Here is a 27,874-nt window from a genome sequence, read left to right on the forward strand (position 1 = left end):
GCATGCTTATTCTAAGCAGTTCTTCAGATCTCTGGATCAGTGCTTCTCAAACTGTGCTCCTTGGACAACCTGCATTAGAATGCATGGGGTTCTTGTTAAAATACAGACTCCACTTCAGACCAAAATCAGAATAAGAATTGGGCAGGAAGGGGACCGGGTATTTGTATTTGTAAAACAAGCTTTCCAGGGCTTCCCTGGTGGCGCAGTGGTCGAAAGTCTGCCTGCCGATGCAGGGGACACGGGTTCGTGCCCTGGTCCAGGAAGATCCCACATGCCATGGAGCGGCTGGGCCCATGAGCCATGGCCGCTGAGCCTGCGCGTCTGGAGCCTGTGCTCCGCAATGGGAGAGGCCACAACAGTGAGAGGCCTGCGTACCACACACACACACACACACACGAAAAACAAGCTTTCCAGATGATTCTGATACGCACTTGAGTTTGAGAACTGCTGTTCTTAATGACTGCTTTCTTCATTTTAGGTTTCTGCCCTCAGCCTCTTCAGCAGAGGCAGAGATACAGTCTCAGGTTTACTTCTTATCGTGGTTTTATGTGTGATGCTTTGATCCTTTGCTAATTTTGTTGCAGGCACAGTGGTGTTTGTGTTCTATCTCCTATAAAACTCTTAGCTTTTTGGCTGTCAATGTGCTTCACCTCCCATTTTTCTCAGCTGTTGTTGCTTTACAGGGTTCTCCCTTGAATATCTCTATGTGCTGAACTACTTTCTTCCCCATGTTGAGTTTAATTATTATCCTCACTTCTAGGATCTAGGGTCCTCGGATATTTCCCTTCTCTGCTTACTAAGGCTAGGCTTAGTCTTCCCAATTTTAGTATCATTGGCAAATCAGGAAAAATAAGACTAGGCACATGTTTTACCTCCCCCTTCTGTCTGTCGATTCGAGGCTCTTCCGGGATGAGTATGCTACTATCTCTGCCTCAGGGTCTTATGTGCCATCTGACTCCCTCATACTTGAGCCAGTAGGACTTTTTGTTAATTTCTGTTTGGTTTTTAAGTTAGGCATTTAAAGATTGTTGAGCTGAAGTTTTGCTGAATTCTCAAAACACTAAACTGCCCGAGTTCTGTCACTGCTTTCATTTTCTAATTGGAACAAGGCACAATATTGTAGCAGAAAACTGCAATTAATTTTCTAAAATTATGGCAACTTGCACAATGTAATAACTTTGGTTGTAACCAAGTGAAAGCATAATAACAAAAATACAAAATTACTAATGAAACCAGAAATAGTCATATAGCAAACTATGCCTGCAGTTTGTAATAAGTGCTGTTTTACCTAGGAGTGGGGGCAAACGTCAGTGGTCAAGGTGTGGGTGTAGGTGGGGAGGCAGTGCTGGGGCAGTTTGGGCAGAAGTGATGGACAAGGGGCTTGGGTGGGAGAAGAAGCCCTAGGACAGAAAGCAGTTGAGCTCTCCTTTCTCCATGAGACAGCATTGTGCTCTTTAAGGCCAAGCCTCAAACATCAATACTTAAGGGTCAATTTTATTGAAAGCTTTTTCTTTGTGGCTATGTGGTGAAACTGTATTCAAGGGTTGAGCAACTAATACCCAGATAGATTGTTAGTTTGGAGGGGGTGTTGGAAAGAAAGCCCGCCCCTCCCTCCCTCCACCCCTCTCTCTCCCCCCTCTTCTCCCCCCTCTTCCTCTCTTCTCTCCCGCCTCCCCCAACGCCTTCTTGACCCTGAGAGCTCTGCTCTTCAGTAGTGGACAGTCCCCTTGTATACCTTCTCCCTCTAGAGCTCCAGCTCTAAAGATATGCATCCCCCTCATTCTCAATAGGTCCTAGGCAGCTGGAAAAGGAAACAGATTTTTTTTAGACCTACAACCTACTCATATCTTAACTGGCCAGTAGTTCTCAATGTGTATTCCCTGGGACTAAGTCAGCATCATCAGGGAACTTAATAGAAATGCAGCTTCTCAGCCCTGTCCCAGGCCTGCTGAATCAGAAGCTCTGAGGGTAGGGCCCAGCCATCCTTGTTTTACCAAGCCCTCCAGTTGAGTCTGCATGCTGAGTCAAGATTGAGAACCAGTCCTCAACTGCATGGGGATCCCAGTTAGACCTCACCTGTCAGTATAGCTTTGTTGTTTTCTTTTTTGCTCTCACCTTGTCTCTGGAACCTCATCTGGTTTATTTCTTTGGCTCCTTTAACCAGATCTTTCATATACTTTCAGGAAGTTGAGAAATTGATGAGTACCTCCTGCCCTTAGCATTTCTGGATCATTCTAGCATCCTAGTGGTGGTACTTTAAAGAGTAATGCTGTGGGGCCTTTTTCCCAATTCTAATTAAAACTCTTACCTGCCCACAGTTGACTTTGTTCAGGCTCTTAACTGTGATCCCATTCCTGTTTGCCTTCGTGCTATAGAATACAGAGATTCTGAGGCTTAAAAAGTGAGAAGAAATATCTTTATCTTTCTCTCCAGGACCTTCCCCATCTGAAGGTGTAGTTCTTGAGTTCCTTTTTCCAACATTCAACTCACTGTTATCCTTGGAAGGAAGATGTCGCCGTGGTACCCATTAATGGATATCTTAGTGTCACCCTGGTTATAAAGAAACATTAGTTGGCTTTCTTTATTTCATACCATTTCATAGCCATCTTCAGAGAACAGCCTAGTGATGACTGATTATTATTATTATAAGTTCATTAAAATGAACCACAGAAAAGGCTTGGTGTCCAGAGTACTCAGATTAGTCATAACTAAATTGTAGCTTAGACCCCGGGTCGGGATGGGTAGCCAGCACTGTCAGCACTGACCAGCATTATGTAACTAACATGCATAGGCTCTTTTGGCTTGTCCTAGCTCCCTTCTTCAACATATAATCTTTACTGTGGCTTACTCCTTGCCCTGAATTTAGCCTGTGATCAAATCCAGTCATCAGTACTTCCCTAGATTCTAAAAGTTTGGTTTTCAAAAGTGACCTAGAGGGCTTTCCTGGTGGCGCAGTGGTTAAGAATCCATCTGCCGGGCCTCCCTGGTGGCGCAGTGGTTAAGAGTCCGCCTGCCGATGCAGGGGATACGGGTTCGTGCCCCGGTCTGGGAGGATCCCATATGCCGCAGAGCGGCTGGGCCCGTGAGCCATGGCCGCTGGGCCTGCGCATCCGGAGCCTGTGCTCCGCAACGGGAGAGGCCACAACAGTGAGAGGCCCGCATACCGCAAAAAAAAAAAAAAAAAAAAAAAAAAAGAATCCATCTGCCAATGCAGGGGACACGGGTTCGAGCCCTGGTCCAGGAAGATCCCACATGCTGCGGAGCAGCTAAGCCCGTGCGCCACAACTACTGAGGCTGTGCTCTAGAGCCCGCGAGCCACAACCACTGAGCCCGTGTGGTACAGCTACTGAAGCCCACGCGCCTAGAGCCCATGCTCCACAACAAGAAAAGCCACTGCAATGAGAAGCCCGCGCACCACAATGAGGAGTAGCCCCTGCTTGCCGCAATTAGAGAAAAGCCTGCGTGCAACAATGAAGACCCAATGCAGCCCAAAAAAATTAAAAAAAAAAAAAAAAGTGACCTGGAACTCTAGTTCAAGCCAGAGTATTCTCCAGCAATCTAAGGGAACTGAGCTTCTTCTTAATCTTACTGGGCTTGGGAGTGGCAAAAACCAAAAATAAAGATATTTTATTTTTGTATCCTAGAAGGGTACTATTTCTTCAAGGGGAGATTGGGATAAAAGACAGCTTTGTTGTCAGAAATGATTTACTCCTTCCTAAGATTTTGTCCTCATTAATTTTCTTAAAGCTGCTTGTCAGTTGATTAAAAGTTGCTCCCGCTGCAATTATCTTAAAGTTGACTTCTGAGATGTGGTACAAAGCATCTATCCTCAAAAAGTTCCTTTCTTCACCATGTTGTAGGAAAGGGGGAGGAGGTATGAGAGAAGTCAGGGGTGTCTCTGATGCAATTTGTCAGAGAAGGGAGGGGGCAAAATAAAAAATTTAAAATAACATTAGAGCTACAATCAAAGCCATTAATTTAGGCGAATTTTTCCATGACAGATTCCTCCAACTTTGATGCTTTCTTTCCTCCATGGCTTCTTAGTAGAGCACAATCTATGCTGCATTTTATTCTTTTCACTCAGCAAAATTTTATTGTGCCCCTACCCTGGGCCAGGTACTTCGCTAGGTCTGGGAATACAATGAACAGAATGGATCTGGTCCTTGCTCTCCTGGTGCATACATGCTGGACACCTGGCTTCTTAACGGATCTTTTCACTGCTGTATCCCCAGCCTTCACTGTGCTTGGCACACAGGAGGCACTCAGCATTTGTTCTGGGAATGTGTCGCTTTAAAATCTTGTGTGCTGTGTATTCCCTACACATACATGAACACACACCCCTACTCACCAGCACCATCAGTGTGCCTAGCACGTGCCTCAGGAAATGGTAATTAAACATAAGTATTAGATGTAATTCTTATGAAAATAGAGAGTGTCTTGCTCATGACCCCAGTTCTGCCCAGTATCAGTGAGTTTCTCAGGGTTCCGGTCACAGCACTGAGAAATGGTGAGAGATTCCCAGTGGCTGTTTCAGAAGTGAAAGGCAAAACATTTTGTTTTTTAAGAATTGGTAGGAGGGGCTTCCTTGGTGGCACAGTGGTTGAGAATCCGCCTGCCAGTGCAGGTGACATGGGTTCCATCCCTGGTCCAGGAAGATCCCACATGCCGCAGAGCAACTAAGCCCTTGTGCCACAACTGCTGAGCCTGTGCTCTAGAGCCCGTGAGCCACAACTGCTGAGCCTGTGTGCCACAGCTACTGAAGCCTGCGCACCTAGAGCCCACGCTCCACAATGAGAGAAGCCACCGCAATGAGAAGCCTGCGCACTGCAACGAAGAGTAGCCCTCACTCACTGCAACTAGAGAAAGCCCGCGCACAGCAACGAAGACCCAACACAGCCAAAAATAAATAAATTTATTTTTAAAAAAAAGAATTGGTAGGAGAACCAACTTCTGCATTTGTAGAAGCTGAAAGTATTTTATTGTAACTCCCATCCTGAGTTTTCTTCTTTCAAAAAAATATGGATCAAGTAAAATGTATGAATATATTGAAAGACTCGCTTATCTGAGCTGAATATCTAGAACAACTACTCATTTGGCCATTTCCTTTGAGATTTAGAAAACTGAGGAAGGTCAAGAACTTGTGCTGTGCACAGAGGTGTGGGCACAGGAGGCAGCAATTATTTTAACTTCTGGCAGTTCCAGGAGCATTGAGTGCCTTGGTATTTGATTTAGCACAGAAGTAGATCCCTCAACTGAAGTAATCTCTGCGCTTCAATCCTAATGGCCAGAGATGGACTTTGGAAAGCATCAGGCCAATTGAAAAATAAAATTCCTGTTCTCTGACTGTCCTTGGGATCTCTTTGAGGGGAACAGGTGAATAAGACAAAGTCTGTAGGTCTCAACAAATCACAGGAGATTGGCTGGAAATAACTACAAGGCATCAGGTTATCAGGAACAGAGGAGGGCAACAAGTTCCCAAGAGATAAGAAAAGGAGCTGTTTGCTCTTCTGCTGGGGGAGCTTTGGTTTAAACAAGAGTGTTCTAGGCAGATTTGTTCCTGCTTCAACTGAACAAAGAGTCTCGAAAGTAAACTGACTTGGTATTCCGATTTTTGTTTTTAAATAACCACTTTAAAAGCAACATTCTATGAGTTCTAAACTCCAAAGTAGAATATAAAGAAGGCTTAGAGACAGTAAAAGAAATTAAAGGTTCTGAAAAACAATCACATTTTCCTAGGGATGAAGAAACTCCAGTAACTGATGAATCTAAGCAAATCAACCCAAAAGAAAAAAAGGATGACCGTAGTATCCCTCCCCCCGCCTGTTTTGGGATGTGTGCATTTCTCAGCCTGCGACAAGATGTGTAGCCATCCATTTCCAATGGAAAGGTCAGCTGTCTCTTAGCATCTGCTTTCCACTGATTTTTTTCCTCTTTCCAGAGAGTTAATTCTCCTCTAGTAACCCTCTCTAAAAGCTTAAAGCCTCCCTTGATTCTCATCACGACCCAGAAGGCATTTCTCCTCCTCACAGTTCCTTTCTTCCTCAAAGCCCCTTTGGCTTGCGACTTCTCTCATGGTCCTTCTGGCCTCAGTTTCCAGTTGTCCTCTTCCTTCAACCAGCTTTCATTGTCTTGGTTAAAACAAGGGAGATCTGCCGACCGCACTTGACCTCTTGCCACAGTGGCAAGTTTCCAGCTTTAAGGATAATGAGATTCCCAAATGTAAACAAGAAAACCGAAAAGTTTTTTTCTTTTAGCTTCTTATTTGGGCTGATCTGAGCAATGCAGTTTGCTACTTGGACTAATGGTGTGAGCTTTATTGACATGTGGTAGAAAAGAAAGCATCTTGTTGAGGGCAGCAATACATTTTTCCTCTCAATTTTAAAAAGATGGAGAAGAAGTTTTCCCACTGAGTTCCCCTGGCTACCTCTCGTTCTTTTCCTGTCTATCTTTGAACAAGAAACAAGACCCTTTTAGTTTTGATCTGGGAACTGTTTTCTTTTGTTCCTACTTCCTATTAGAGACTTCGAGGGATAGAGCCAAGAGGTACAAGAGATTGTCTTGGACCCCTGAAGTAGAGAAATTATCTTCTCCCACTCCTTAGAACTGTAAAGATCTTGGTGACCTGACTCATTCCCTATTGACATGCTGAGACTGCACTGACTAAAGAATTTCTTCCTTCTAGCTCGTTGATCCCAATTCCCTTCACAGATGTTATACAGAAATGAGAACAGCCTGCCTGGGGAGGGGGGTTTCTGTCAGCATTTGTCGTCTACCAGGGAATAGCTGCCCCGGAGACAGGTTGAAACCAGGCCTCTGCAAACATGAATCCGCAGCCAGGTTTTGTATCCATCCCCACAAAGGGGCCCCAGAACCTGATAATCCTCCTCCAGTATAATGGAATTTGGTGGTGTAGCTTCATAAGGTGTCACTTTTGTCAGAGACGGGGAGGCATTTTTTGGCAGGTCCCCGGCTTTGTCCTTAACATCTGACAGGGAGCTTCTGGGCACCTGACTAGAGTTAAGGAAGGTTTTACTGGAGATATATTTGGAGTGCCTTAAAATAAAGACCAGAGCTTCCTTTACTGTCTCGGATCTTCGTTCTTGTCAGTGCTGATGAACTTCGGGTTTATGGAGCCAGCCCCCATTGAAATCTGGGAGGAGACTCACAGATCACCCAGTCACTGGGTTGGAAAGACTGTTGGCCGAAACCGTAAATGGTTTGGGAGTAGCCAGAGCTATAGCCATCTGTCAGCACTGGGGAGCTTGTTGCCCAGTATTCTCTTGTCTCTAGGGCTAATTGTGAGGGGGTAGTTCCTGTCCGTGAGGTACTTTCAGAGCTGTTAAACTGCGGCCAGAGAAAGGAATGGAAACTACACCTCTGGGTGTTTTTCCAAATGGGCCAGATTCTCATTCCTCTAGGGTCCTTTCATTCCAGGCATGTGTGAAATAGGAACATTGGATCAGATGACCTCTCAGAACCTATAAATCAGTGATCCTACCCATCCTGCATCCTCTGTGTCATCTCCTTGTCATCTCCTTCCTTCTCACCCCCACATTAGAGTGTGATAAGTAAGCAAGTGCATATCAGGAATTCTGGAGGCTACTGATCTTCACGTGGCATTTTCTGGCTTCCTGCCACAAAGTAGGATTTAGCCTAATACCCAAACACTGGAGGAGATGGGCTCTTGGGAGCTGCCCTTTCAACACTGTTTAAGGACTTGGGCAGGGTGGGGAGCTGCCAGAGTCAGTGGACAAATCGATACCCCATGACTCCTACAGCCATGGAGGTTGTGAATATCTGTTCAGCAAGGTCTAGGGGTCTCAGCCTTTAATTACTTCTCTCCAGTCGCTCTGACCTTGTCTCACCTAAGCTGGGTCACCCATCATACTGGCTTCTTGATGGTTTTGTCCCCAGAGCAAGTTCCTGTACTTAGAAGCAAATTGATAGTATTTGCTTGTTAATCCCTCTGCAGCAACAGACTATAAAAGGTAAATTTGTGACGTGTGAGAGGCTTGTTTGCTTCTTTCCTGGTCTGGAACATTTCTAGAAAAGAGTCCTTGTTCTTGTGAGACCATGGTCAAAGCACTCAGCACAACCTCAAAGCATTTGATTTACTAACTGCATTGTCTCCCTTCTTGCAAGACCACTTTCTCTGGCCCTCTGGCCCATTACCTGCAATAATGAATCATCATGATTTTAAGGGAGACTCTTGTGAAGCCCATTAGAACTGCCACAGGCGAAAAATAAGGCTCCCTTCATCCAACCCACTGAAATTAACACACATCCCTTCTGAACTCTGGGTGTATCCCCAGCTTGTATTATCTTACCTTTGGGAGAAGAAAAATTTAACAGATTAAGTGATCCCAGCCACAGTTGTCTGATCACAGCCACTTTGTCCTTTTGATTTGTATGTCAAGTCATATTTAACCATATAGCCGATAGGTTGGACAGAAACCATTGATTATCTTCTGGAAAAGTGAAAACCTCTGTGAGAAAGGATGAAGGCACCACACCCATCCCCTGACCTGAAGGAAGAGAGTTGATTAGGTGCAAAGGGAAAAAGACTGGCATTGCCCTCTCTGTGGACAGTCAGCCAGTAGTGAGGCCGATGGAGAGGAGTAGCCATGAATTCATTCCAGGCTCCTGCCAGGTATGTACGTGTAAGGAAGGGATTATCCAAAGGTCAGGCAAGCATGTTCTGGATGACTAGTTTAGAAATTCATAAACTTCATTGGGCTCTTTTTCAGTAGTCTCCTCAGACCAAAGATTTAAGGAGCCCTGGTTAATTCTTAAATTTGGAGTTGAGTCAGATGGGGAGGGCATAGGAGGCAGGAGGTTCTTAAGGCAGCAGCAGCCATGGGGCAGTCTGTCTTATGCCTCAAACCAGAGCCAGTTCCCTATTTGTAACAGACCCATTCGACCTCAGGACCATAACAGGGCCGTTCCAGCAGTGTGCTGTAAGCTGCCCAGGCACATTTCTCAGCACCACAAAGCTGGGGAATTTTTATAACAGGATTCTCTGTGTGTGTCATTACATCGAGCACACGTGCTGCTGTCCTTCTCTAGTCCAGAGGCTGTCCTGGTAAAGGCCTTTCAGATGCTACCCAAGGCACATGAACAAGTTCCCAAATGCTGGACTTCTTATCACTTGATTTCTGTAAATGGCGTGGACCCTTAGCTCAATATTTACCTTTTTGGGGGAGCGGGGTCTCTCATCAGGATAATCAGAAAAATAATAATTATTATACTGCCCTAAATTCATTTTTTAATATTACTTTCTAAATCACGCTCTCATTTGTTCTCTCATTTTTTTTCCCTTCCATCAACCCTTAGGGACAGGTAAAGACAGATGAAGTTCATCCTTATTTTATAAAAACCTGAAGAGGCTAAAAGAGAAAACATTGTATTGACTAAAACTCCAGTCTATAGATTCTCAGCCTCACGTCCTTTTCCTAGGGCCTGATGACGTGTTTTTCTTGTTTGTTTTTTGTTTTTTCTTTAAGCCCCAGATGCGGGTTCATGGTAATACTAACAAGAGTTACCATTTATGAGCTTGCACCACGTCAGGCACTTTATATACATCATTTCTTTTAATCTCCCCTATTATTTGAGTGTTGGTGCTCTTTTTAAACTGAGATCCAGAGAAGTTGTGACGCAGTGACGCCAGGACTCAAACCCAGATCTTTCTGACTCTTAAATTATGCCCTTCATTCTTCCACTGCCCTGCCCCTGTCTCTGACTAAAGTCGATTCTGGAGCATTGTGTAGATCAGTAGCCAGATAGCACCTTCAGCCCAACCTGAGACAAGCTAAGCTGCCCCCTGAGGAAATAGTAGCTTTGGAAAGATGTAGACTAATGAAAGGAGACTCCCTTTGAAAAATGGAACTGATCTGTTTAATGGTGATTTATAAAAGCTAGAAAGAAATCTTATACCTGTGTGTTCAGGATTCCCCTCTGCCCTGCTTCCTACATCTTATCGCACCTTTTAGGTTTCCTTAACAATAGCAGTTTTAACATTGCTTTTAATTAGATGAATTAAGAATGTTCTTTGATGTTATCACCCCCTCCCGCCCCCCTGTCACCTTCAGTTCCCCATTACAGTGAGAGTGCTGTGATTTCCATGGTAACAGGACTACCGGTGGAGCTTGGCTCTCACTGGTTTGTCTGGTCAGAGGAAAGTTTGGGGCAGTCCTTCCTGGTGTGCTAGGCTCTGCATGGGGCTTTCCAGGGGGTTACCTTAAAAGCGATGAAGTGAGAAATGTTAAAGGCTGTGAGGAGAGCATAGCGAAGCTTCATGCAGAAGGGTCCAAGTATGCCCCTGGTATTTCCTGACAGTCCTTAGCCCTCACCTGAAGTAAGAGGGTCCCACCCTCCCCTGTGCTTCCCCAAGTTCTCAGATACATGTTAAGAGTCATCCCATTCCCAGGCCAACCATCTCTTTTCTTCCCTGTGGTTAACTTGCTTTAGGCTATAGGAGGGACTTTGTTCCCCTTGGATTGTGTTATTCTTGGTAACAGACTGTTTCTCCTCCCGTTCTCTTTTCTTCCCTCTTTTTCCCTCACCCAGAGAGTTTTCAACGTCCTTTATCCCATGCCTGCTGACCAGCGGAGACATGTCAGCATCAATTCTGCCCGGTGGCTGCCCGAGCCAGGGCTCGGCCTGGCCTATGGTACCAACAAAGGAGACCTGGTGATCTGCCGACCAGAGTGAGTGGCTCAAGGGGCTGGCAGGGTGGGGACTCAGGGGGTCATCCAGGCTGAGGACTGGAGTCGTCAGCATTCGCCTGTGGATCCGGCCAGTGAGATGGGGTCTTTTTTTTTTTAATTTTTGAATTTTATTTATATTTTTATACAGCAGGTGCTTATTAGTTATCCGTTTTATACATATTAGTGTATATATGTCAGTCCCAATGTCCCAATTCATCACACCACCACCACCACCACCCCCGCCGAGGTGGGGTCTTCTAGATGGGAAATTCGAATCCTGCTAGAGCCTGACTCATTCTCGGCATCACTCCTTAAAGTGTGCTTTTCACCTAGGGGATGGTAAAGTTAGCTCTCCATTCCAAAACTTCAAGAGACTGGCATAGTTATTAGGTGTTTTTAAATCTAAGGCAGTATTTTTTTTCTTTGTTTTCCCTCCTTCTCTGGTTTCCTAGTGATAGTAAAGTCTCCCTGCAGGCAAAAGCATAGATATCAAAGATTCTTTTCTAAACCCTTTTTTTTATTCTTGCGGTACGCGGGCCTCTCACTGTTGTGGTCTCTCCCGCTGTGGAGCACAGGCTCCGGACGCACAGGCCCAGCGGCCATGGCTCACGGGCCCAGCCGCTCCACAGCATGTGGGATCCTCCCGGACCGGGGCATGAATCCGTGTCCCCTGCATTGGCAGGCGGACTCTCAACCACTGCGCCACCAGGGAAACCCTCTAAACCCTTTTTGAAAAATTCAACAGGTGGTCTCAGGTTTGTGTAAATGCCATAGACATTAACCTAAGAAACAAAATTGGAAATATTAAAGCCCTAATTTGTCAAGCTACGGATCTCTGACAGCCTGGCTCTGTCTGTGTCCTGCCTGTTTTCCTTTCTGCTTGGGGTTCTGGCTCATAATAGTGAAGGCAGATTGAAAAGCTTAGTTTAGAATAAAAATGATAATTAACTGGTCTTGATTGAAGTAGGGGGTAGGAGGCGACAGGGAACCAAAGCATCTCTGTCTTAAGTCCTGATGAAACCCGCTTCTCCCCTTCCTCTGGCTTTTTGGAGGAGAGAGGTCTGTTCAGGCATCCTTTCACTCAAGACCCTGGGAATCAGCCAGGTCTGTCATCAATTTCCAGACCCAGCCAGGTGGGGAGAGTGAAACTCTGTACTTCAGCGCAGATCAGGCTGATTGCTGCGTGGGTTACTGCGGGCTTCCAGCCGACTAAATGCCACTTCTGCCTCCAGGCCGTCCTAATGTTGTCCTTCACTTGGTGCAGAGTCTTCTCCAAGGGTGGCCTGCAGATCACAGAACACACACGGTGTGGCTGGTCTGGTAGGGTCTTTGGCTGCTGGGAGTGTCCATGTTGCCTTTTGATAGGGCCCTTGGTGATTTTTCCTAAAGTGTGTATTTGGGTCAGTTCTTGTGGCCTGGTAGGTGACTGGTGATTGAGCCCTTGTCAGCTGAGCTAGGTCGGTGGCCCAGGAGAAAGAAAACCTGGTTCTGATGACAGCTCTTTTATTCCACCTAGAATTCTCGGAGCCCCTTCCAAAGGGAAGCTGCTGTCTCCGCCTGACCTAGTCCAGCTGCTCTTGGAGCTGGGAGACTGCTTGGTTCTGCCAGCCACACTCTCCTCAGACTCCCGTCCACAGAGCCCCTTTCACTAGCTCCTGTTGCCTCTCCAGAACACAGCCTGCCTCTTTCACGACTGTGCCACTGTTAACCCAGATGCTGGATCTGTCCGTTTCTGCCCTCCCTCCAGCCTGTCCGTAGTCTCAGGATCAGTCTTCCCTGAACGATTTCTTTTTCCCCAAAGCACATTATCTTACCTCTTCCTCTTTTCTTAGAAATTCATAAGAGGACTCTAATAGGCATCTTTCCCAAAACTGGAAAAGAATTCTGGATTATAATTTCACTCTTACCAACACTGTAGTTACAGGCCTTTCTTTCCCTGATTCTCCAAGACAGCCTTCCTTAGCATTGTTGTCTTGTCCCTGGCTCCAGCTACTAACCTTTGTCCCAACCAGACTCCCAGCCCCTTCTCTTGCAAAAGCGATCTGCTCTTACAGAGGCAGTGTCTCTGCTCCGAATTTGTCGTGGCCCCACAAAGCTTTTATGTCTACAACCCCAGCCTACATACTTGGTGTGACTCACAGACATCTCAGCCAGACATGAAGCTGGCTTTGGCCTCTCTTTTCTCCCCATATGTCATCTTCAGCATCCACTGTCTCAGCAAGCTGGAGCCATCTTGAGCTGCCTGGGGAGTTCTCTTACCCACCAGCAACTCAAGTCTTTTCCATGACAAGATAGCACTAATGGGCTTCCCTGGTGGCGCAGTGGTTGAGAGTCCGCCTGCTGATGCAGGGGACACGGGTTCGTGCCCCGGTCCGGGAAGATCCCACATGCCGCGGAGCGGCTAAGCCCGTGAGCCGTGGCCGCTGAGCCTGCGCGTCCGGAGCCTGTGCTCTGCAGCGGGAGAGGCCACAACAGTGAGAGGCCCGCGTACCGCAAAAAAAAAAAAAGATAACACTAATGTTTGACACAGCGAACAGCACCCCATCACAGACCAAGTTGTGTTGGACTCAGAGAGAGCTAGTTGAGCCTGCCTTTTTGGTGTTCCTGTTTCTTCTGATTTCTTGGGTTGTGTGGGTAAATGCCCCATACCTTAAGCCCAGTATTTAAGGGTACCATATAAAATTAAGATGGACATGACTTTGTCCCAAGTTGTCCAAAGCTTCTCCAGTTCTCAATCACCTTCATTTCTGTACTTTAGGCAGGAAATACTATGAACAATATTCAGGTAAGTAAGTTAAGACTCACCCGAGGTCTCCCAACAGATCAGTGACAAAATGAGCCTTCCTAATTTTCCGATCCAGAGCTCTTTCCTGTAGCTGATTCTTAACCTTTTTTCAATCAAAAACCCCTTTAGAATTCCGACGAAAGCAACATACTCTCTTCCACAGAAGAATATACCGCAAGAACACACATAGAATTTTGTAACTCTTTTAAGACCTCAGGTGAAGAATGCAGCTCTAGATCATGTTGAGGCATTTAAGTGGGTCAGGTGACTGATGCAGTGAGAAATGAGAGAGGATAAGTGAGAACATGTACATCTTTTTTAACAGTCTCTGAGTGATCTCCGGCCTCGAACGAGGAGAACAAATAAATAGGGAAGTAGAAGCTCAGGGTTGTTGCCTGCTGCCTGGCCCTGTGTGACACAGCTCCCTGGCACACCCATTCCCAAGGGCACATGAGCCAGCCAGCCAGCCAGCTGGGCCAGGATTATAGCCCTCCCTCCAAAACAGGTGGTTGTCTGCCTTTGTCTCAGGCACAGGCAGCTTTACCACATTTTGTGCTTTCAATCCTGTTCTTGATTTCTCCTCCATTGTCTCAGCCTTGGCACTCTCTCCAAGCACAAAGACAGAGGTAACAAGCTCCTTGGGCATCTCTTGAAGGTATTAAAACCCCACTTGACAGTAGAAAAAAGCCTAAGGAAACACTCCATCTCTCCAGGCACAGAAATTCTTAGGACAGGTGAGGAGACGGACCACTGGCCCTTCCACCCATATACAGAGCCATTTCAGTGGCTGATAGCCTGATCCCCACCCCACCTCCCAGCAGTGAGATGCTCCTTTCTCCTTTGCTTTGCTGTCCGACCCACCACCCCTCCCAAGCTGCTCCTGTGCCTCTGGCTGTCTGCCAGCCCAGCCAACCCCCCCCCCATCAGTAACCAGGGTGGGTATGAAGTGCCAGGTTGATGTGAGGGGCTGCTTGCTCACTTGCGTCTCATAGATCAGCCCTACAAACGGCGGGGTGGGGAGGTGCTGGGAAGACCTCTGAGAGTCAGCTCAGAAGACAGAATTCAGAGACTCATGTCAGAAGAAAAGTAGGCTGGGGGGAATTCCCTGGCGGTCCAGAGGTTAGGACTCGGCGCTTTCACTGCCGAGGAGGGCAGTTCTGTGTGAGAGCGTTTTCACCACCGAGGAAGCCAGGCTGGCTCTTAGCTGTGTTCAGGGAGCCCCAGGGGTCCCCAGCTGCGAGGAGTCACTGAACCAAGCCCAGAAGCACAGCTCACAGAGGCTGTTGAAGGAAGCCAGGAAGGCTGACCCTGACTGGCCTTTCCCATTCTTCTTCACCCCTCTGTGTGTTTGTCTAGCTTCCAGGAAGAACCTAGAGCAAACAGTGGTGACTCATTCATCCTCCCTGAGGTCCAAGGAGGAAGGAGAGGGTTGGGACTGTTCTTTAGCTTACAGATGGAAATAAGCAACACTGAATATTGAACACTCAGAGTTTCAGTAGCCAGAGAGGGTATCTTCAACTCTCTTCCTTGGTACAGTGCCCGGAATTTCAACCAGATCCATGAGCTTGTCGTAGTCGAAGCTGGTCTGACCATAGAAGGTAGAACAAATCATGGCTGGAATTGGACCTCTCAGTGGGGAGCAGAGAGTATTGGGGTCGGGGGGGAGAATGGAACAGCATGTTGATAGCCTCCATCACTCCTGTTCTGTTTGGCAGTTGATATCCTCAGTAAATGGCCAGAGTTCATAGCCTGGAGCTGATGGCACATGCTACCAGATGGAAAGTGTTTGAGGAACTCTTTGACCATCAGCATCATGCTGGCAGTCGCAGCTCAGAGAGTGTGCCTTCAGGTGGCCTTTTCTCTGAGATGGGAAGGAAGGTGCCTGGTCACGCAATACGTGGTTTGGTATAGGTTTGGTGTGAGCAGTTTGTTGTCACTAACCATCCCCGGGTAGCAGGAATTACAGACGAAGGATTTGGCGGCGACCCACGTGGTATTGCCACCTGTCAGTAAATCTTGACAAGTTTGTAAATCAGAGACTCCCTGGCAGCTGGCTTCATGTGGAGCCTCATGCAGCCAAGATTTGCTCATCAAAAATTGCAGTGGTGGCTTTGTTTTCTGGGGGCCTCTGCTTTTGTTTCTGGTCATTTGCCTCTTCCCTCACGTAAGGTCTTCTCTCACCTTTGCTCTCCAATGCCCTGTTGTTCTCAGACAACCCTCACAAAAATAGCTGAGTGTCTGGTGACTCAGCTCCCTGTGGTCTCGAGGAGAAACAGCAGCTCGCTGAGATCCAGGAAACATGGCCCGCCACCTCCTGTGCGGCTATGGGAGTGGCGGAGATTCGGGTTGAGGTGTCCCGGCTCAGAGTGCTGACCTCAGTCCTGGCCCCCGGGCTGCTGTGAGAGGCAGCCACCTGACCGCAGGTGTTGTTACCCTGAACTTTAATTCTTTATTGATGTTCTTTCAGAGGGCTCGTCTGAAGATCACACCACATCTGCCCTCTAAGAGGAGCTGGGAGGGGTTTAGTCCAGAACAGGGAGAGGAAGAGTACTTTTGTTTGGCTGTGGCTCTTTCCCACAGGTAAAGCCTAATCCCCAGGATCTTAGTGCCCCTCTAGTGATGGATTTGGGGTCCCAGTGCCTAGGCCCGTTTCCTTTCACCTGAGGTAGCGCAGCCTCCTGACATGCACTTGCTCACCGTGCAGGCCCCATCAGGCCCCTGCCCTGTCCAATCCTCACATTTAGGAAGGAATCACCTTACATCACCCCCCCAACTCATCTTTTCCTGGCTGATCCTCACAACCCACTGACTTTCATTTGTTTGCTCTTTATTGAAGAAGTTCTGTCGTTAAAGGAAGGTGACCTCAGCCTCTAGGTTAAAAAACTGGCTTCCGTTGGAGCTTTTCTTAGTCAGCTCAAGACGGGGTGGCTTAATCACCAGAAATTTATTTTCTACCATCTGGAAGCTAGAATTCTGAGATCAGGTGCTGGCATGGTTGAGTTCTGGGGAGGACTCCTTTTCCTGGCTTGCAGACAGCCACCTTCTCACTGTGTCCTCACATGATGGAGGAAGAGAATAAGATCTCTCTCTTTCTCCTTATAAGGCCAGAGTCCTTTTGGGTTAGGGTCCCAGTCTTATGACCTCATTTAACCTTAATTACCTTCTAAAGACCCTATCTCCAGATACAGTCACTTTGGGGGTAGGGTTTCAACATGTGAGTTTGGGGGGGATTCAGTCTATAGCAGAGCTCTTCAAGCACATATGCATGCCCTGTCCCTCTTAGGAGCGGAGCTAGCTTTTTTGAGTATCTCCTACAGTCTCTACATCGACACTGGAGTTCTCATCAAAGGGCTCAAAGACACCTCTTTCCCAACTCATACCCCTCTTCCTTCACCACCATCAGTGGTACCCCACCCTCAACCATGTGATTGGTGCTAGGTAGCTGTCTTGCATGTTGGGACCCACCACTGGCAGCCAGGCTTGCTGCCTGAGGTGGCACATCAGTATAGAAAGATAAGAGGCCACTGCTTCCCTTCTGGCAGTTTTGCCTGCATGGGGTTGGAAGAAACTGCTTGATACTCCATTGCAGGGAAAGAAGGAACCAGGAAAAGGTTGGCAGCCCAGAGAACTTGATGGATAGAAGCTCTTCTCTCTGCTGTCATCAGTCCAGCCCATCGCTGCTGGAGTTTCTCTCCTCCCTCTGCCAGGGGAAGTTTGTGAGCCCTCCCGGGTCATCTTCAGCTCTCCCAGTTGCTTGTCCAGCCTCTACCTGGCAAAGGAGCCTCTAGGGCCAGAATAGAAAGAGATGTGGGCCTCTCTGGCTCAGTGGGAGCTTTTTCCTGCTTAGACTTCTGAGCTCCAGGCAAAGTAAATATGTCAAGGTGCCCTCATTTTCCTTTCTCCTGACCCCATGGCTGTAGGGAAGACCCAATGGTGAGAGCCTGCACTCTCTGTTTCTGAGCACTAAGCACGCCCTTTAGATAGGGCTGTCCATGGCACCTGGTGTCTCCAGGGCCATCTTAGCTCCTTTCTCATATGTCTGAAGAACACGCAGAACTCACTGCCTATGACTGGCATGGCTATTTTTTAGCTTATCCTTAGCCCCAAAGAGGAGCCAGTTAGGCTCTGGGGGATGGAAGAGGCTAAAGCCACCACTCCAGGCTTTGGGGCTGTTGGAGATTCATCTGGTCTTCTCTACAGTGAGTATCCTGATGCAGGAATATCTTTGGTCCTGGCCTCAGCCCAGCCCCAGGAGAGAGGAAGGAGGGAATTGCAAGGAGTTCTGGCCATTCCCTATCTAATGGCTTCCACCTTTTCTCCTTCCCAACTGATTTTCAGGGCCTTAAACTCTGGTGTTGAGTACTACTGGGACCAGCTGAATGAGACTGTCTTCACTGTTCACTCCAGCAGCCGAAGCAGTGAGAGGCCTGGGTGAGTTTGTGAAAGAGGAGGCCCGCCTTCCCTTCTGCAACCAGTGGGCTCTGGAGCAGTGCCCTCAGACTGTGCTCCAGGGCTCTGTAGCTGCCCGTCCTCAACCAGAGCAGCTCCTCTTTGATCTGCTTCATGCATTGAGCTTTTGCACGTGATTTCATTCGAGAAGAGTGTTTCATGGCTAAGAAAGAGAACAGAACCTCTTCCCTCAGAGCCTTGATTTAAGACAAGCTAGGACACCGTCTAGCCCTCTCATTCTGGCGTGGTATCTGGGCGAGCTGCGGTGAGGAGAGAGGAGTGGGACACTGGAGAGGGATGCCCTCCCTAGGAGATTGCTTGTGGGCAGTCTCCCACGTGACCCAGGCCTCAGGGTCCAAGCTGCCCAGAGCTGCAGCCCAGGAACAGACCCTCCCCAGGGGCCAGTGAGAGAGTAGGAACCTGGTACTGATCCTCTCATCACTTAATTCATTAACGAAGACTAGAACATTTTGAGAGAAAGTCCTGGGTCGATGATAAAGCCAAAGCAATCACTGCTTCCTAGAGGAAGTACAGGGCACAGCTGGAGGACTAATCCCCAGAAGCAGCTACAAATGGGAGCGGCTGGTGACTGTCTTGAAAGTCCTGGGCTCCCTCTGCTGCCAGCTCGAGCTGTCCTGAGGGTCAGTGCCTAGGAAGTGCCCAAGGAAGGGGGTGTATAGCTTGGGGCCTGGGCCCTACTCATTGGCAGCTGGCCCTCCCTGCTTTTAAGAGTCTATTTTCAGAAGACCCCAAAGGAGGATCCCAGAGCAGCTTCACAGGAGTCCTGGTTGCTTTTCCTCCAAAGTGGACATTCAGTGGAAGTTCCAAGAATTTAAACTGTAATCTTGTCAGCATATCGTTAGAAGGAAGGAAAAGCTAAAGAGAGAAAGGGCCCTCTTCGGCTGCTCACCCTTTGTCCCGTGGAGCTCAGCTAGTGGCTTCCTGAATCTAAGGAAGCATCTTTTAAGATCAGCCATCTCTACCTCCCCAGAAAGGCCCTCGTTTGAGTGACTGGACCAGCTGGGTTTGTAAAACTGGACGGGTCTGCCGCCTCCTTTCATTGTCCCGGGGTGTGGAGTGATCTGGAGGAGAACACAGGCGAGTTCACTGCCATCGGGAGGCAGCTGCGGGAGCCGGCCTCTCAGCCTGCAGGCCCTGGTCCAGGCTATGCCCTGGGGATTGGCATGGAGCACACAGAGCTGTGTGTGATGTGCTGTCCCCAGCCCTGCCCGACTCCGCTCTGCCTTTCTCTCCGTAGCACCAGCAGAGCCACATGGAGGACAGACAGAGACATGGGCCTGATGAATGCAATTGGGCTGCAGCCCCGGAACCCCACCACCTCAGTGACATCTCAGGGCACCCAGACTCTGGCCCTTCAGCTGCAGAATGCCGAAACACAGACAGAGAGGGAGATCCAGGAGCCGGGGACAGCAGCTTCGGGTCCTGGTGAAGGTAGGAGCCGTGTAACGCTAGAGGGGAAATGAGACCGGGAGAGTGGCGTGGGGTGGGGACTGGGACCATTCTCACCCCTCCCTGAGGCTCCCGGCCCCTCCACACGGACAGCTGGTGCAGGGCGAGCACCAGTGCCGTCAGGGTGAGTGCCCCTCATGTGGTGGCGCCTCCTCGGGCAGGAAGGTCATTCCCCTGATCTGGGTAACTGCTCCGGCAAGCCGAGCTGCTCTCACAGCTTTGCTCAGTCCCACCAAGGACCCTGACCTCCTTATCCTCTAAAACTTGGAGGACCCAGGGTGTTCTTCTGGAGAGCGAGCACAGAGTCACCTAGATAGAGGAGACTCCCTGCTGTGAGCTCTCTTTTCAGAGACACGCACCCCAGGCCTCGGGCTTCCAGGACCACCCCACAGGGTAGCTTGTCTCCCCCTGCTGCCAGCCTGGCAGAGTCGGGACTGCCACAGGTGAGGCCTTCACACACCCGTGCTTCATGGCCATTTTTTTTTTTTTTTTTGCGGTACACGGGCCTCTCACTGCTGTGGCCTCTCCCGTTGCGGAGCGCAAGCTCAGCGGCCATGGCCCATGGGCCCAGCCGCTCCGCGGCATGTGGGATCCTCCCGGATCGGGGCACGAACCCATGTCCCCTGCATCGGCAGGCGTACTCTCAATCACTGCACCACCAGAGAAGCCCCTTCGTGGCCATTTTGACTGCAGTCTGGCGCGCAGTCAGCCCCTTCCTCTCACCTCTTGCAGGTGTGGCTCAGCCAGCTCCGCCCTAGCTCTGCGCTGGCCTCACACTGCTAAGAACCAATTAGCACTTCCCAGCGGTAGCGCTCAAGCCCCTTCGGAGTGTGTTGGCAGCTGTGTTAAATAGGCTGTTCTCGCTCAGTCACCTGTCCTTACCCCCTACCCCAGCCCCTGGCTGCTCCAGGCTCCAGACAAGGCAGCCTCCAAACAGACCCATATTTCCTAGGTCCGTGTTAAGCCATTTGCTCAAGAGAGACCGTAAGAGAGGACAGGTGTTTATCAGGCAAGGAGTAACTAATCTGCCTGTGTCACCTCCGGGGAACAGCTTTCCAAATTGCAGCCCCCCAGCAGGGCACTATCCCTGTCACTGCCATGAACTGACACTTTTTGCAGTTAAGTCCCTTCTTGGTCTGTGGCCCAGGCCACCTCCTACATCTGTTGGGTGGAAACCCCTTGGTGTAGAGGTAGCGGCTGCAGCAGCCTGACACAACTCCAAGCCTCACTGAAGAGGACAGAGCTGGCCAGCCCCAGGCGGAAGTCCTTGTCTGAGGCGGCCCCTCTGCCGCGATCTCATGGCCGTTTACTGACTGTCTTCCATGCATCAGCCACTGGGGTTGCAAAGACAGATAGGCCTTGGTCCTTCCCCAAGGAAACTGGAAGTCTAGACAGGGAGGCAGGCACCCAGCAGGTAATTGCTTCACACGATAAGGACCTCGGGGCCACAGAGGAGGGGGGGCCAGCTTCCAACTGTGGGGCTCGGGGAAGACTTCTGGAGGAGGTGACCCTGAGCTGAGTCTTCAAGGATAAGTAGGAAAATGTCAGGCAAAGTGGGATGGGGGCAAGGGGCAGGCATTCCTGGCGGAGGGGACAGCAGCTGCAAGGGCACCAAGTTCAAAAACATTACAGTCTGCACCGCCACTCACTAGTGGGCTCTTGTTCGTGGCCTGTCAGCGCATGTTGAGACTGAGGCTGGATGAGCAGGAAGGGCAGATTACAGGGACCTGGGTCAGAAGTGAGGCCTTCAGCCTGAAAGTGAAGTGCAGCAGGGGCTCCCCACTTGAGAAGAAGAGCATCCACCCGTGTTTTCACCTCCCAAAGAAGTCTCTGAGGGCCTCCCTGGTGGCGCAAGTGGTTGAGAGTCCGCCTGCCGATGCAGGGGATACGGGTTCGTGCCCCGGTCTGGGAGGATCCCATATGCCGCGGAGCGGCTGGGCCCGTGAGCCATGGCCGCTGAGCCTGCGCGTCCGGAGCCTGTGCTCCGCAACGGGAGAGGCCACAACAGTGAGAGGCCCGCATACCGCAAAAAAAAAAAAAAAAAAAAAAGTCTCTGATATTTCTTGATTAGCATCAGCTGATTTCTGACCTCCAGTCAATGATAAGTTCCTTTCTTCCTGTTTAGGGATGTGGATGATGGGCTGGCAGGAGGAAGGAGGTTCTGTTTTCCAGTTTGAGACCAGAACCTGATTCTCTCCCAGTCTCTCCCTGCAAAGTAGAACAGGTGGTGGAGGGTGAGGCCTTCAGAGGCTAGAGGCACTCTTCAGCAGAGCCAGCAGTTGAATAGGCTGTTCTCTAGAACGGGAGCCTTGGCAGGGTAGTTCAGGATGGCTCGCTGCATCTGTCTGGCCTGGTGAACTTTGCCTGGAGCTCTGGACCTCCAGCTCTGAAAGGGCCAGCATCATAGTCCCTTTCAGAAAGCCCCACACCTAGAAAGAAGTATGGGGGGGAGATGTGTGGGGCATTGACCAATGCGTGGACTGGCCAGCCTCGTCCCTCCTGGGGCCAGGAACGTTGTTCTGAGGTGCTTACCCCACTGACCACCGCCCGCTACTGCCGCTCTGGTACGGGGAGCAGGAATCAAGAGTCTTCTTGGGCTCAGACTTCCTTCCTGGTCCGCTTTCCCCATCTAGCAGGCAGACGCAGCAGCTACACACACACACACAGGCACACACACACACACACACACACACACACCTGCCTTCTGTCTCCCAGTTGGCAAAACTACTAGAGGAAACCGCTCATCAAGTTGGTTAACTCTTCTTCTGGGCTCAGCTAGAAGGTGGGGCTGGTTGGGGGATACCCCCCTCTCTGTCCCTCCACACACCAGGGCCCAGTCTATCAGTCTGGGCAACCAGCTCGACTTGTGGTGATTACCATTCTGTGGCCTGCCCCTCCCCTAGCCCTTTCCCATTGGTTAGCACTGAAGGGTCCCAGGCTACTCCTCATTTTCATGTTCTATGAGAATTTTATTAAAATCTATTCAGTTCTGTCTAGGACTCCCCAGAAGAGCCCTCCACAGGGGGAATTTGCAGGTGTTGGCTTTTTTACTTGTCCAGCTTTAAAGCTTCCCTACCCTGTCACTCAGAAAGGGAGGGGAGGCATTCCCCAGCTCTGATACAGTGCCTGCCTGGCACACAGTGGGCGCTCAAGAAGTGTGTGGAATGAATGAATTGAGCACAGGCAAGGCCCTGCCCCTGAGCTTGGCTGGGCTGCACTGTTTGGGGAGCCCACGGCTCTGCCTCTGACCCCTGAGAAGGGTTGCCTGGACCTTTTTGTTGTCTGGTGAAGATGACAGACCAGCTGGGCCAGGGAAGAGCAAATGTGAAAAGGGAAGGAAAGGGTGCCCCCTGAGGTCAGCTCCTCCTCTGATGCAATCTGACTTCCGTCTTCTGGGCAGTGAAACCCCCAGAACTGGGCACTATGGGAAGTTCCTGATCCCATTCTGGCCTCTGCATCCAGAACGTACCTTAGAACTTGCCAAGGAAATGATCTCATGTCAACACTAAATCAGTTTACCATTTTTCAGAGACAAAAAGAAATGCTTTTGCTACAGGGAAGGAGACAGCAGAATTAACCCTTGTGGCCGCCACTGCTCCTGGAGCTCATAGCTTGGGTCCCTAACCATGGCTGCCACTCCTCTCAGACCCCAGTGTGTTTTCCTCTTGAAGAATGTGCTGGCTGCCTACCTTGGCTCGCAGCCTTGACTTAGAGCTCCCAAGAGACAAGCACAGCTCACAGCTCTCTAGGCTGAAGCTACCTACACGCAGCCCTGAGGAAATCATCTGTGTGTGCATTTTAAACTCTTCTAGCCCATCTTTTATGAGTACTTACTTTACATCTAGTATTGCATTAGGCAGCATGAATCCACAGGTGTTGCAGAGGGAATCCGATTCAGAGATGAAGCCATGTCTCTACCCTCAGAAATAAGTCCAGAAAGGAAACAGACATATAACTGTGTCCCCATAGCAAAAGGGTAACATGTGACCAGTTTTCAGAAGCCACCTTAAGTCTGGAACGCCTGTAGGCAGCCTGGGAGCTGGGAGCCCTTTATTCACCCACACATTCGACAGGTAGATGCCAAGTGCAAGCCCAAAGATGAATAAAACTTAGTCCGAGACCGTCAGGAACTTAGAGCCCAGAGGGAGAGAACTCTGACGCAGAGAGGTGTGGGTCACTGTGGGGCTCAGAGCAGGAGCAGCCACTCCCAGCTGGGGACCACGGAAGGCAGGGTGAGGGAGGTGGTACTTGTGTTGGCCCTTGAAAACAAGTGGACTTCGGACGTGGGGAAACGGGCAGGTGTGTGGCAGGTAGAGCACCACAGTGTGTGCAGGTAGGGGCGCTGGGCACACGGCAGCGCTGAGTCTCTGGGTTCAGGAAGGGGGATGGTCAGGGAAACAGCTAGGACCTGACCAGAGAGGGCCCTTAAGTGTCACGGTGAGAACCTTAACTACTTGAGGACTCTTGGAGCTGCTGGGTTTTGAACAGAGTATGGACTTAACCAGAACTCAGTGGATCAGAGCTGAATTAGAATGGTAATAACAGCAGCATGGAGGCTGGGTGGAAAGGGGAGAGAGAAGCAAGAAGACCATTTAGGAAAGACAGCCACAGTTGCGGTGAGAGGTGGCCAGGCCCGGAGCCCCTGGCACAGTGGGAAAGGACAGGAGGGCCCAGACCTGAGTGCCAGCAGCAGGGCTAGGACCTAGCTGTGACAGCTCCCCTAGGGCCCCAAGGCAGACCTGTCCTGCCCCTCGAAGTGATCTACAGGAAAAGAGCTGATAGTTCACCGGGCATAGAGCCCAGCCCACTGAGCTCCAAGGCCAGCAGGCCGTGGGCCAGCCTACTGCATACCCCAGGCCAGGCTGGGGAGGCCCTCAGTGCACAGCGTTCTTGGAAAACTGTGGCGGTGGCAGTGAGCACAGGGAGGTCCCCATGGGCTCTCTCCAGGTAGCCCTTTTGGCTCACAGAGTAGAAGCTGTGCTGGCACCAAAGCCCTAGGTTGACCTTTCCTCACTGCTGAACAGCTTTTCCCTTGAGAGAAGTACTCTGAGAGCCCTTCAGGTTCTCTTTCCTTCTGCCCTGGGAGTTGGCACTGAGCTATCTGAGGGGGAAGCACGTAAGGGCAGCTTGCCTTGAGGGGTTGGAGGTGGGGGGGGTAGAATTTACTAGAAAATCTGGAGAAAAGCAAGCTGGACATAAGTGAGAGCCCAGGCAGAGTCCCTACTCAGTTCTGGGGTGAACTGTCTCAGTGAGACCCAGAGGAAGAACTAACTACCAGCACATGCCTGCCAAGCACTCGCAAGGAGGGAGAGATCTAACAGGACTTCACTGCAGCTAAGCTGCAAAACTGGCTGCCTGGAAATCCAGCTCTGACAAGGTGAGCAGAGAGAAGGCACTGGACAGTGTGGGAGCAAAGAAAGTCTTGCAAAGATAGCTCTTGACAACAAGTACCCCCAAAAAAGTTCAAACCTCACCATCAAAGCTGCCCAAACTGCAGAATCCCAAAGTGGGCAACAGGTAGCCAAAGGAAGCAAATCTGGACATAGTTTGGTAGAGCAGCCCTGGCAGCCTGGGAGCCTTGATCATAGTTGCCCACAGGCTTGGACTGAATGTCTGCCCAGTGGGGGCTGAACACAGGCTGGAGGAAGGTCCCTCAGGGTGGGGCTCTTCCTGCAGAGTCCAGGTTATTCACAACAGCCACCATTGACCGAGCACCCGCTGTGTGTCAGGTGCGTAACGGGCATTATCTCATTCCCTCTGCCCGGCACCATGCAGGCTGGATGTTTCATCCCTCTTTTGCAAGTCAGAAAATTGAGGGGTACTTCCCTGGTGGTCCAGTGGTGAAGAATCCGCCTTCCATTGTAGGGGGACACGGGTTCGATCCCTGGTCGGAGAATTGAGATCCCACATGCCATGGGGCAACTAAGCCCTCATGCCACAACTACTGAGCTCGCGTGCCTCAACAAGAGAGCCCGCGTGCCTCAACAAGAAAGCCCGCGCGCCACAACTACAGAGCCCACATGACCTGGAGCCTGCACGCCGCAACTAGAGAGAGAAAACCCGCATGCCACAACTACAGAGAAGCCCGTGCACCACAACTAGAGAAGCCTGCACACCGCAACGAAAGATCCCGCGTGCCTCAACGAAGATCCTGCATGCTGCAGCTAAGACCCAACGCAGCCAAAAAAAAGATAAAACAGGAATGCGGGTGGCAAGGGACTTATCCTAGGTCACACAGCTAGTGAGTGGCAGAACTAAGGTCTGAGCCAAAGCCTTGTCTGCTCACAGACAAGGGAATACTCAGGCTTTTGGGGAAAGAGCAGAACCTTCTCTCTTCCTCCCTAGAGGTGCAGACTGAAGCCTCAGGCTGGGGCAGTTGGCTGCCTCTAGTGAAAAATGAGGGTATCAGGCATCCAGCCCCGGGAGAACAGTATGTGGGAAATAACTTGGAAAAGTTGGTGAGTAAAGTGGGACAAGAGGAGAAGACAGAATGCCTTCTAGGGAACAGTTAAAAATCGTCTTCCTCGTGTGCTTTTAGGAAGTGACATAAACAGAACAACAATGAAGAGAGAGAGCACAGCTTTGAAACGGAGCGGAGCAGACCGTTTGCCTTCTAGCCACACCCCGTACGGTGCCCTCGCTTTCCAAAGACCAGGCAGTGCACCCTGTTCCAGGGCCAGGTCTACCAGGTTACCCGAGACAGGGAGGAGCAGACACAGCCAGCTGTCTGGGCTGCCTGCATTAGCTGCATGACCAGTCTGCCTGTGGTATCCAGAGGGTTAAAACCAGACTCCCAGCTTCTGGTCCAGCCCTGCCTCTTAACCAGCTGAGCAGCCTCGGCCACCTAGGCCTCAGTTTCACCACCTGTAAAACAGAAGTACGAATTATGATTGTTCGGGGAGTCTTATCTAGTTTTCAAGTCCCTGATTTATTCTTTTTTTAAAAAATATCTTTATTGCAGTGTAATTGCTTTACAATGCTGTGTTAGTTTCTGCTGTTCAACAAAGTGAATCAGCTATATGCATACATATATCCCCATATCCCCTCCCTCTTGAGCCTCCCTCCCACCCTTCCTATCCCACCCCTCTAGGTCATCACAAAGCATCGAGCTGATCTCCCTGTGCTATGTAGCAGCTTCCCACTAGCTATCTGTTTTACATTTGGTAGTGTATATAAGTCCATGCCAGTCTCTCACTTCATCCCAGCTTACCCTTCCCCCGCCCGTGTCCTCAAGTCTGGTCTCTACACCTGCATCTTTATTCCTGCCCTGCCACTAGGTTCATCAGTACCATATTTTTAGATTCCATATATGTGCTTTAGCATACAGTATTTGTCTTTCTCTTTCTGACTTCACTCTGTATGACAGACTCTAGGTCCATCCACCTCACTACAAATAACTCAGTTTCGTTCCTTTTTATGGCTGAGTAATATCCCATTGTATACATGTGCCGCATCTCCTTTATCCATTCGTCTGTCGCCTGACTGATTCTTGAAGTGAGGGATCGGCCCTCTTCTTGTTTCTGCTTTGAGCTAGAATCCCCCAGTTCCTACTAGCGGTGGCCTGCCTGACTCAGAGGCCCAGGCCAGCCGTTAATCCCCTCCCTCCTGCTTTGTGCCTTCCAGGCGAGGGCTCGGAGTACGGTGCCAGCGGGGAGGACGCTCTCAGCAGGATCCAGCGGCTGATGGCGGAGGGGGGCATGACGGCCGTGGTGCAGCGGGAGCAGAGCACCACCATGGCCTCCATGGGCGGTTTTGGCAACAACATCATCGTCAGCCACCGTATTCACCGCAGCTCCCAGACGGGCACCGAGCCTGGGGCCGCGCGCGCCCCCTCGCCCCAGCCCTCCACCTCTCGGGGACTGCTCCCGGAAGCTGGGCAGCTGGCAGAGCGAGGCCTGAGCCCCCGGACAGCCTCCTGGGACCGGCCTGGTACCCCTGCGCGGGACCCACCCCAGGCAGCCCTGCCCGCCTCCTCCCCCGTCCCCCTTCCCAGCGCTGAGGGACCAGCCCTGCACTGCGACCTCACCAATGACAGCCACCTTCCCGATGGCGGGGGCAGCAGCCTGGGGGAGGCTGCGGGCCCCAGTGGGGAGCCACGGAACAGGTAGAGACGTGTGTGCACTGGTGCCTCCCCTCGAACCGCTGAGCAGAAGCCGGACCTCACAGCTGACTGGGAACTGTATGCGCAGAAGAGCCGCGGGCTGCGTCAGGAAACAGGAGCGAGAGGGTGGGGGGTCGAGAGGGAGTCTGAGTCAGCCAGCATGAGGCAGCCAAAGGGGCAAGGCTTGCCTCTGGGAACTAGAACCTTCCAGGATCTGGAACCCAGGGGAGCCACAGACTGCTGCGCTCAGTGTGAATGGAGGTGGAAATGGGTATCCCTGCCATGAACCCCCCTTTCTCCTGGAAACAAGGCTCAAGGGACTCAGCCCTGGGCAGAGAGCCCTCAGAAGGGTGAATAGTCTTC

At 50.3% G+C, this 27,874-nt stretch overlaps 1 protein-coding gene across 23 annotated transcripts in view; it reads left to right on the forward strand.

Moving 5' to 3' along the window:
* The window catches only part of AMBRA1 (autophagy and beclin 1 regulator 1), a 177,449-nt gene extending 149,768 nt beyond the window's left edge, over positions 1-27,681 (forward strand). For all 23 annotated transcript variants that reach the window (XM_060104074.1, XM_060104079.1, XM_060104073.1 and 20 more), the window contains 4 exons: positions 10,567-10,706; positions 17,830-17,922; positions 19,199-19,392; positions 27,034-27,681. In XM_060104074.1, coding sequence (XP_059960057.1) covers positions 10,567-10,706; positions 17,830-17,922; positions 19,199-19,392; positions 27,034-27,518 — 912 coding nt within the window. In that variant the 3' untranslated portion in view covers positions 27,519-27,681. The remainder of the gene's footprint in view (positions 1-10,566; positions 10,707-17,829; positions 17,923-19,198; positions 19,393-27,033) is intronic.
* Positions 27,682-27,874: the final 193 nt, after the last annotated feature.

This window comes from Mesoplodon densirostris, chromosome 7 (assembly GCF_025265405.1).
Source record: "Mesoplodon densirostris isolate mMesDen1 chromosome 7, mMesDen1 primary haplotype, whole genome shotgun sequence".
Taxonomy (NCBI): Eukaryota; Metazoa; Chordata; class Mammalia; order Artiodactyla; family Ziphiidae; genus Mesoplodon; species Mesoplodon densirostris.